Source organism: Chlorocebus sabaeus, chromosome 9 (assembly GCF_047675955.1).
Source record: "Chlorocebus sabaeus isolate Y175 chromosome 9, mChlSab1.0.hap1, whole genome shotgun sequence".
NCBI lineage: Eukaryota > Metazoa > Chordata > Mammalia > Primates > Cercopithecidae > Chlorocebus > Chlorocebus sabaeus.
Window position 1 is genome coordinate 58,959,651 of NC_132912.1, and position 10,882 is coordinate 58,970,532.

Consider the following 10,882-nt stretch of genomic DNA (forward strand, 5'->3'; position numbering starts at 1 on the left):
AATTTTTGGAGGTGATGGATATGTTTAGTACCTTGATTGTGGTGATGGTATTAATAGGTATATGCATATGTCCAAACTCATTGATATGTACACATTAAATATGTACAATTTTTTGTACAGTCATCCTTCAGTACTCCAGGGGGAACAGTTCCAGGATTCCTCTCCCCCAGGATATCAAAATCCTAGGATGCCACGTCTTTTATATAAAATGGCCTAGCATTTTCATATCACCTAAGGATAGCCTCCCATACAGTTTAAGTCATCACTAGAGTACTTACAAGCAGTGTAAATGCTATGCAAATAGTTGTTATACTATACTGGTTTCTTATTTGTATTTTTAATTGTTGTGTTGTTGTTTTGATTTTTAAATAGATTTTTAATCCCTGGTTGGTTAAATCCACAGATGCAGAACCCAAGGATATGGAGAGCCCACTGCATATCAATTATACATCAACAAAACATAAAAAATAACAAGAAGACAACATTCAGGACAACATATTCTTTATCTTTTACTGAAACATCTGAATTTCTCCTTAGACAGAAAATCCAGGCAATTTCTCTCGTTAGATTCCTTCGTATCTGAGAAAAGAACAGGTATAGTGCAGGTGAGCTATTTGTGGAGTTTATGGTGGCAAATGCCACTATCGATGTGTAAAGTGCTTGACAGAAGCAATGTACAAATGAATATAGTGACACTATAACAGTGAGTCAGGTAAGTAAGGATGAGGTGGGGAGAGATTACCTGTCCTATAAAACACCCCTCCAATCTTCTTGATTATCCAAACAATTTCTGCAAGTCCTAGGCAAATTATACATCCTAAGCCCAGCTTGATTAACTCTATCAGTGAGATAACCAAACCTAGGCTGCAGGCCTAGATATGATTGTTTTTCTATCCTTATTTCAAAAAGAAATAACACAAATAATGTAGAGTGCTACATGCCCAGGCACACGGTAACCCTCCATTTGGCAGCTGTCATTTTTATTATTGCTTAAATTCTTAAGCCCCTTCCAAGACTGATTATCTGTGACTAATCCTTCTACATTACTAAAAGTAAAATTCAAACTACAGAAATCCAGAAAATCTGATGATGATGAGGGTGTGGCTTTCTTTTTTAGTGGGTTTCCAGCTCCCTGGCAATTCACAGGAAATCATGCCAGAGGTTGCATGTAGTCATAGGAAGGTATCTGAGGAGGAAGGCTGATATATTTAAGAATTCTTATCAAACTTTTAGCATAAAAATGCTATTCCCATAACCCTGGCTGTAACATGTTAAGGCTAAAGTAGTTACATGGATTCAGCTGACCTTTTCTTCAGAAAAAATGTTCTTATGGCCTATGTCGCATCCATGATACACACTCATCCATGATACACACTATCACTTCTAGGAAAAGGCCTCAAAGACAAAATCTTAGCACTGGAAGCTGCTAAAATTCCATTATTAAACTTAATTCTGAATTCAGTTTGTAGGTTTGCTTCTGACTAATCCCTTTTTATGCCCGAGAATGGCGATCTATTATTTATGTACAATCACCAGCCTGTCTTGAGAAATAAAAGCTTATAACAACCAAAAAAGGTAATACTTTAAGATACAATTCAGGATGAGATTTCCAACAAACACAGATTTGAAGAAATCTATTTCCAAAATGCCAATATTAAAGTTCCCCAAAGTGCAAACACAAACAGTATATTTAAAAGAGCTCCTTGATGGATATAATCAACCTATTAATTCTTGAGAACCTAATTCACAGTAACTGCTAAGTGGTCAAGGGAATGCAGTGCAGACACTGCCTATTTTCATACAAATTCTCTCCAAAATCTAAAGACCCAATGACAATTAGCGTAGGGATGGCACAAAAGGGCACCTTGGACATATTTTGCTTTATCAAGAATTTTTAGATTTCAGATTCCAGATCATTCAGCAATCTCAGTCATTTTCTCCCAAATTTCAGCTCCTCTCTGTGATAAACATATGCTGGAAATAGGCTTTAAAAAACACCTACCAAGCAAAGAATGAGAAATGATGACCTCCAGTTTGTGGTTCAACTTCCAAGGTGATTTGAGGTAGAATTCCACACTATATTTTATTGTGTGTGCCAGGATATCGGAGAGGAATATAGGAAAAACCCAAGGGCATATAAGAACAATAATCTTTCATTGTGATGAACGATCCCTCAAGCTAGGTAACAAACCAGCTCCAATATTTCAACCGAATTCAATAGTCTGATGTGCTCTTGGATGAAAATAACCAGTCCATCTACTTCCCATTTCACTTGACATAAAAACAGTGACTGTTTCTCAGCTTATAAACTCTGTTGGGAGTGGCATGTAAGTCAGGTTATTGGCATCAAAATCATTATACCGGGGAGGAAGTTAAACTTCAGAGAGATTATATCAGTTCCTAAAGGTTGCACAGCTATTATAGAATTCATGGCTAGAGGTTTTATATAGAAATATACAAACAAATATTGTTTATAAATATACATACATATATATGTGTCATACACAAACACATATTTGTTACCTTTCCATGAGAGTGCCTAAAAATTATGGTCATGACTGCCTCTCATTTCTAATACTGTTACCTCCTAAAGGAATCACTTTCTTAATCTAACTCTTCTTAGCCAACTGGCTGTCACCACACTGCCTGGCAGGAGCACACCAATGGGGCCCACTGCACAGTGAAAGGGACACAGCCACCAGGCCAAGCTCAAGGAAACCTACACTCCACTGCAACTGCCAGCTGAGTTGTGCACTTAACAATACTCAGCTGGGATAATAGATTTGTTTATGTCAGTTGTTCTTACTCTAATTATGTAATTTACTTAAATATTATGTAAACCAGTGATATATGATTATGGAAATGAAAGATAATTGTAGTTTCTATTAAAGTGTAATTGAATGCTTTGAAGAAACTCCAAAAGGTAAGTTGTTTTTTAAAGAATAAAAAAAGAAACCGAATCACATAGACAAGAAAACTGTAAGAGATTCCCAGGGCAAGGGTTTATCATTGTATTTATGAAGAACCTGCATACGGATTCCTTCACTAGTGTCTCAAAAAAAAAAAAAAAAAAAAAAAAAAAGCTGGTAATTACAGATGTGGCTAATTAAAAAAAAAAAAAAAAGCAAAGATGCTAAGCTTAAACCAGTAAACCAGCAGACACATACTTAGAAAAAGCCTTCGCCTACATCAAGACATGGGAAGCTGAATGTTGTAGTGATTAAAAGTTTTATTTTAATTATCTTCTTTATGAACCATTACTTTTACAAACTTTCTGAATCAACCAATTACTTAACGGCATTGCAGTGCCCCCAGATACTCAGTAAACATTTGAAACATGTGACATGTATTATGAAAATATAATTATATGAATGTATATGATAGCTTATGTTCAGTTGCTCAACTGTGTTGTGGAATCAGGTAAAAATGCTATCAAAATTAATATGATTTATATACCAATCTATGGGGGAAAAGAAATGACCATTCACTTCCATCACGTTTTTGGAATCCTTAATTATTGTTTTAAATCACCAAGACAGTTTAATAACTCAATTCCCTAAACGAGTATTTTTTCTTTAACTTTCTACGTCAATTTAAGCAGTCTAACTTAGCAAAAGGATTAACTTTTAAAACAACTTGAAGCAACATGTTAAGCATATCTAAGAAATTTCATTTAATGAGTATTGACTCCTTGTACTCTAGGCTAAGGAGAAAAGGAGGGGGGAAAAAACACAAAAGCCTGAAAGGAGCCTTCAGTCAGAGCCATGATTCAACTATAAAATACTGGAAGGTAAGAGTACAGGTAGTCCTAGGGGAAGAGTGAAATGGAAAACCAAACTAAACATGTGTCTAACGATTTTATTTATAATTGCATGAATAGGAAACATTTATTTAGGTAAGTTTTGATTGTGATATTGCAAAGTTTCAAATAGAGTTCATTGCTCACTTCACTATGTATACGGTTCTGGAGGGAACACTTTCTTGGGTGGAAAAGTAAAATTTCTAGGATCTCAAAATGTATTTGTCAACGCAGTACCAGCTCTGTCCTCACCCAACACACGAGTCTAAAGATAAAAACAGCTAGAAAGAAAGAAAAATGAATTTCAGTTCTATTCAGAAGCAATTCAAATGCATTTTAAAGACTTAGATTTATGACTATTCCCTTGCTCTTATATATTTCAGGGCCAACTTTCATGTTCCATTTTTGACATCCCAGATAGAATATTGAGATATGTTTGGCATTGGAGATGAGAGGTTATAAGGAAAGAATTTCTACAAAAGCAAGTTGAAAATAAGCTTTCTTCTCATTGTGTACAAAGGGGAGGAAGGGCTGAAAAAGTAGCTCCAGAGAGAGGAGAGACCGTATTCCTCTACATCCTGGATCTCCCAGGATGGCACTGATTTCAAACTGCACCAACACTGCTGTTGGAGCCCAACCTGAATTTAGAAAAGCTTCAGTAACAGCGAGAAATTGCCAGAAACCAGCTTCTTTTTGGTCAGGTTTTGAAAATAGCATAAATATAAAGGTAACTGGATTCACAAATCAAACCTGCAGAAGGGACTCTCAATTAGCAACACCACCTCCTATCCCTCACCTCAGTTTGAAGAACTGGGGAGGAATGCTTAAACCGCATTGTCTTCATGCATGGAGACCGAGTCCAAACTAAAAATGGTCCTAAAAAATCTTTGCTAACACACCCACCCCTGCCCTCTTTTTTTAATTAGGACCATGAAGTGCAACATAAGTCTGTAACAGGAAAATTGTACAGCATAATTGATTAAAGCAGGAAAGTCTCATAATCCTGTATTAAGGCCAAAGAAAATCAAAACATACTCAGGTTGCAGCATGTGCTCATAAAAAAAAAAAAAGCTCTCAATTGGATTTCATAAGAAATATTGATCCTGAGCTCTGAATCCACTCACTTTGGTTACCATGCATGATTGGGGTCAGTACCTTCTATGTGGATGCCTTTGAAGGCCAAGACTCATGTAGACAGAATACAACGTACAGGAGTAACTTTATTTAAACAAATTATATCTGAGGCTGCTTATACAGCAAACAAGTGTACTCTTATTTAAGGAAGATGTTGAAAATAATAAATAAGAAAATAGTTGATTTTATCAATGCCTCTCTTAAAAATTATAGTAGGTATGACTAGGTAAAGTTTCATCTAAATAGACTTGATTAAATTAAAATTGCCTCCATACCTTGCTTAAACATCAAATGTACATTCTACATTTATTTCTTCTTAAATACACTATTTGATATTTGTGTGTTCATTATAATTAACCATATACCTTCCAAATCTAACCCAAAGAAACATCTATTAAAATAGGTTCTTTGTCTTTAGTATTTGAATTTAGTCAATGACTCCGGGCTTACCACCTGTTAAACAGTATTTTCAGCTTAGTAAAAGAATTCTATGTCTCTAAAACAATCCATATTTGCATTGGCAACATTGTACAACTATATTTCAAATCTGAAAATGAAATTGAAGAAGGTGTAAAAGGGAAACACTGATTGTACATTGGTCAAAATCACTGTTCTCTACTGTCTGTAGCGACCTCCCTTTGGCTTGAAAAACCTGCAAATTAACCTATACTTTCAAATACAAAATGCTTCAAAGATGTTTTTGGTGAAATAATCTCCCCTGGCAATATGTTTAAGATATTCGTTTTTAGAGTCTGAAGTGCAAGCAAGTACTGGGCAACTGGAAACCCAAGAATCCCAGTAACACTGAAGAAAGTTTTTGTCTAGCTCACAGCCTAAACAATGGAGGATGGGAAGAGAAGAATCAATTTGCAAACCCTCCTTTCTCCTCCTGCCTTTCAAGTTCAACCCTTCTTTGTCTTTGATCCTACAGAAAATTAGAAACAGTTCTCCAACTGGGCCTTCCCCATAGCAAGAATAGTTTTTGCTTGAAAAAATTCCATTATCCATTAGCAAGCATGTTCATTTTCAGTGAACCAGCCTCTTCCACTCCAAAGAGCTATGCTGCCGTTTACAGACAGGATCCTTCTGATTGATCTAAGATGAACACAAAGACATTCATTCCATAAGCCTTCGGGTATCCAATGCAAGAGCAAAGATCCTGGCCGTTAAAGAATTTGTGGGTTAGTCAAAAAACCAAAGCATCATCCTTAACTATTTTTCAAGTACTACAACAGAATCCATTACTTTCATTTAAAAAAAAAAAAAAAAAAAAAAAAAAACCAGGACAGAAAAGACTCACTAAAGTATGGAGGTAGGAGCTGGGGAAAAGGAAATTTCTCTCCTGGGAACTTTAGGGGCATAACCAAGACAAGTAAAAAACAATATGAATGCCAGTGATTCAGGCTTTTTTCATCCTACAGTAGCATTGCTGATAATCTCTCAAATGAAATCTTAATTTCCTCTTGTTAATCATCCTGCAATCTTGGATGAAAAAATAACTAAACTATCCTCTTTCTTCAAATCACCATACAACTTGCCTATTTAAATACGTTTTAAGAAAACTACATAATCCACTTTTCATTAAAATTTCCCTTGTTTATAGATGCAAACCAAATACGTTTGAAGAAAAATACATAATCCACTTTTCATTAAAATTTCCCTTGTTTATAGATGCAAACCAGGTCAATTTCAGCTGGATTTTGCATACTTGTATTATATACCTTAATTCAACTTCTTGTAAAGGTTTAAAAAAGAGAAAGAACTGAACGTAAGATACAAATAAAACAAATACTGCTTCTAAGTCTATGTGAACATTGACACCATTTACAGATTTTTCCCCTCTTTTCCTTGGGGCTGAGGGCCCTGTCAATAATCATTACTTATTAAACAGGCTGCCATTCCAGTCCACAGAATGTAAGAAGAGAGCATAGAGGGGTAGAAATAATTACCTTGGGCTTTTCTTTAAAGACCTCCGGAATGGAACACAAGGAAATCAATTGGGAAAGAACATGAAACACCCCTACCATGTGTAGTCCCCCTCCTCTCCCAACGCATACAAGGGTTGGAGATATACCACACTCCATTATTCATATCAACTGCATCAAAAGAGCAAATCAAAAATCTGGGGTCTTCAGAGTAGACTCATTTTCAATCCACTGAATATGCTCACACATACACTCATGAATCCTTTATCCTTCTACAAAACTCAAGCTAGATTTATTGAGTGGAGGCTCTAAACACCTCCTGAGAAAATGTGCTCTCAAAAATGACTGCTTCAGCCAAAGGAGAGAGAAGCAGCAAGTTACAGGCTCTACTGCCATTCTGGTTTGTGGCAGATTCCTTCCTTCCCTCCTTCCTGTCTCCCAATTTACCTTCTAGACTGCTTTTTCCAAAGCAAAGTGGTTTGCTTTTTTTTTTTTTCTTTCCCTCTCCTGGACCTTACTTACAAATATACTAAATTCTTTAAAAAGAAAAAAGTTTCAAGGGTTAAGTAACACCCAGGATAAGACCACAGGTGAGGGAAATGAAAAATTAGCAGATGACTGAAAGCAAGCCCGGTATTCCCACCATCACTGAAGAGTTAATGATGAACACTCTTCCCTTCTCCCAGATGCTACGGCTCAAAACACAAATACAATATAAAGACAGCATAACCAGACAGTTTTCTGCAAAATAGCCTTGCACAGAACTTGAACTAGCAGGCTGGAGTTTGTCCTAAATAACCTTCACAGGTTGCACAAACTGTTCCCATATCCTGATCAAATCAGTTTAAAAGACGCCTGAGATTTCCTTAGAATAAAAACAAGGTGGGGGGTGGGGTGGGAGGTCAGTTAGTCACCTAAAACATTTATAAAAATTTTGAGAAAATATGCACTTTCTATACAAATAAACAGAAAGCTATCATGCTTTGGGTATACTGGCCCATACTGAGCCCAGGTTGAAGATGCTACATTCTAACGGTGACATGTTTCCAAACGGTTGGATGTTCTCACCCTTGAGTGCAGAAAACTCTCAACTCGCCTATGTTTTTCAGGCACAGAGGGAGAAGAGATAAGGTTCACACCCCACCTATGGGAACGGAACAAAAGCAAAGGCTTGGCAGGGCTGAAAAAAAAAAAAAAACTCCTCCTTCGTCAGGACCCTAGAGGTGGCAGCTCTGCAGGGCTCCCTTCCTATTTCCTCCTAGTTAACTCACTCTGGCCGGCCACAGAATCAATGCCTACACCTTGGAATGGCCACGGGCAGGCTAGGAGGTGACCAGTTTAGCCCTTTGCCTTGGATCGCCTCCTTTCCCCAAGTCTCCCAATGGCTTCTAATTAACCCTTTCTGGTTCCTGCCCAGGTCAGGGATGCTGGAAGCGTCCTCAGCTACATTAAACGAATATCTCCATCAACTCGTCACCCCACACATGGACATAACTTCCTTCTGTGGTTTATCGTCGGTCACTTTGCATGTGCTTTGCTTTCTTTCCTTCCTACCGGCGGGCGGAGAAGGGGCTCAGTGCCTTGGGGAAGGCCCTCTCTCCCTCCCCGGCCCTCTACTGGAGCGGGATCCGGCAGCTCGTCAGCAGGTCTGCAGAGAGGAGGGATCGCACTCCCGTTAACCCTTTGAAAGGAGCTGGGAGATCTGTTCTCATTTGGGACCCGCAAAAGTGGGGCCAGTGGAGCCTGACAATCTCCCTCCCCTTTCTACACGCCCCCACCCCCCAGAACCAGGGCAGGCTGGCACTCTCCCCTCTGGTGGCCAGTTTTAATCAGCTCTCACTCTGCCCCAAAACCTGGGATGGGGGAGGGGGGTTGCTAGAAGGCAGGCGGCGAGGGAAAAAGCAGGAGGGCAGAAAGGAAACCCAGTAGTAAATCATAGTTGAGACACTGTTTACTTACGAAATTTGGGGCTGGTGCTAGTTTCTGGTGTGGTGGTGGTAGAGGAGGAGGAAGAAGAGGAAGAAGAGGAGGCAGCATCCTGAAAGGGAGACAGGGTCCAGGAGGGAGTAGAATCGTGAAGGTAGGAGGAGGTAGCGTATGCCGCAGTGGGCCAGGATGGCATTGCCTGGGTACTTGGGGTTCCTGGCACCGGGGGTCGGGAGCCCGGCGTGCTGCTACTAAAGAACGGGGCCGTGGTGGACAGGACCGTCGAGGGGGCCGCAGTGTTCCGTGCTGTGGTGGAGCGCGGGCTGGCCCGGATGGGCACCCGGTGCCCGGGGAAGCGAGTGGGCGCCCGCGTGATGGTGGTCAGGCGAGTGCTAATCCGGTTGGGCGTCCTGGAGGAGGCGGCACCCCCGGCGGAGGGGGTGGCGGGGGATGTGGTGGAGGTGGTAGTGGTGGTGGTCTCCATGGCCTTGGGGAAAGAGCTGGGCTTCGAGAGGAAGAAGGGGTCCTGGCCCATCCCCTTGGAGTCCACTAGGTCGGTGGGCACGTACTCCTTGACGGAGCCCACCACGATCCATTTGAGAAGCATGAGGCTGAGCCCCAGGCCGATGAAGCCGATGAACAGAGGTACCACGCACAGCCACGTCTGCTGCCGGTTCCACACGATGCAGTCGCTACAGCGTAACTCCCGGGGGGGCTCGGCCGCCCCTTCGCCGCCGCCGTCCGGGCCCCCGCCCGCCGCTGCCGCCGCCGCAGCCGCCGCGGTGCCCTCCTCGGCCGAGGCGGCGGCTGCCGAAGCGGCACCAGGTGGCGAGGCAGCGGCCGCCCCTTCACTCATCCTAGGAGCCGGTCTTCACCTTCGCCCCCCCGAGGGCCGCGCCAGAGGCATGGGGCCGCGCGGGTCGGGCGCGGGCGCGGGCTCCGGCGGCGGCGGCGGGCTTGGGCGCAGGCAGCGGCCGCGGCGGCCGCATGCAAATCGGCTCCCTGCCCCCACGCCCCTCCCCCCGAGAGGCGGGCGGCGGGCGGGGAGGAGAGGAGCGGGGGAGGGGACGGGGCCGGGGAGGGGGCGGTGAGGAGCGCGGAAGAGGGGCGAGACGGGCCCCCGGCGCCTCCGGTCGGTCAGAGAGCGGCGGGGCGCGTCTGCAGCCCGCCAAGCGGCCTCCTGCGCGCCGGGGCCCCGCACCCGCTGCTGCTGCTGCTGCCCGCCGCCTGCGTGCGCTCCAGCCGCGCCGGCATCCTCGGGGCACCGCGCCCGACCCGCTCCCTGGGGCGCCCGTTCGCGCCGCGCCTGGGCCTCGCACCGCCTTCAGTGGCCCCGCCGGCCGGTCGCAGGGTGCCGGGTGCCAGCCAGCCGCATTCCGACACAGAGGGCCGGCCTGGCCGCCGCGATCCTCGGCGGCTGCTTGGCGAGCCCGGGCGGTGAGGTGCACCTGTTCTTCAGCCGGCCGGCAGCCAACCCTCGGCCAGCACTCTCCCGGAGAGACCAATCCCAGCGCAGCGCGGAGGGCTAGCGGTCCGGCTCCCCTCGCTCCAGCCGCCCGCTGCTCCGCGCCGCTGCCGCCGCCGCCCGAGAGTCAAACTCCAGCGAACGGCGCCGCTGTAGCCGCGGCGAGCCAGGGGCTGGGGGCGCACCGGGCGCCCGCGGCGGGTGCGGTCTGACCCGCCTCCGAGGGACTCGACAAGCAGGCAGAGGATCGGAAATCACGCCCCGGCGCCCTGCCCGGTTGAGCGTGGGGGACGAAAGCGGGAGATTGCGTCGGGGGTCCCCGGGGACGCGGACCCTGGGCTGAGGGCGTCTCCAGGCGGGCTCTGGCTGCCAGGCGGGTGCGTGTGTGTGTGCAGAACCGCCGCGGCGGGCTGGGATTCGGGCAGAGTAGCGCCTCCCACCAGCGCCTAATGCTGGTTTCTTAATGCACACAAGATAAATAAATGATCCAAGCAAACCCCCGTTTGCCGGGGGTTAGCACAAGCAGCTCCCTACCGATTGTGAGTCCGTCTCCTGTACGGATCCAGTGGGGTCAGAGACTGACGCTGCTGGGCGAGGGGCGGGGGAGGGGGCGGATGCTGGTGGGAGGGTGCC

General features: G+C 44.5%; 1 protein-coding gene across 16 annotated transcripts in view; it reads right to left on the bottom strand.

Moving 5' to 3' along the window:
* The window catches only part of NRG3 (neuregulin 3), a 1,130,076-nt gene extending 1,120,296 nt beyond the window's left edge, over positions 1–9,780 (bottom strand). For 8 of the 16 annotated variants that reach the window (XM_038010331.2, XM_007962758.3, XM_038010332.2 and 5 more), the window contains exon 1: positions 8,818–9,780. In XM_038010331.2, the coding sequence (XP_037866259.2) occupies positions 8,818–9,640 (823 nt within the window). In that variant the 5' untranslated portion in view covers positions 9,641–9,780. The remainder of the gene's footprint in view (positions 1–8,817) is intronic. The other 8 variants (XM_038010330.2, XM_038010329.2, XM_038010324.2 and 5 more) reach the window with 1 other exon arrangement.
* Positions 9,781–10,882: the final 1,102 nt, after the last annotated feature.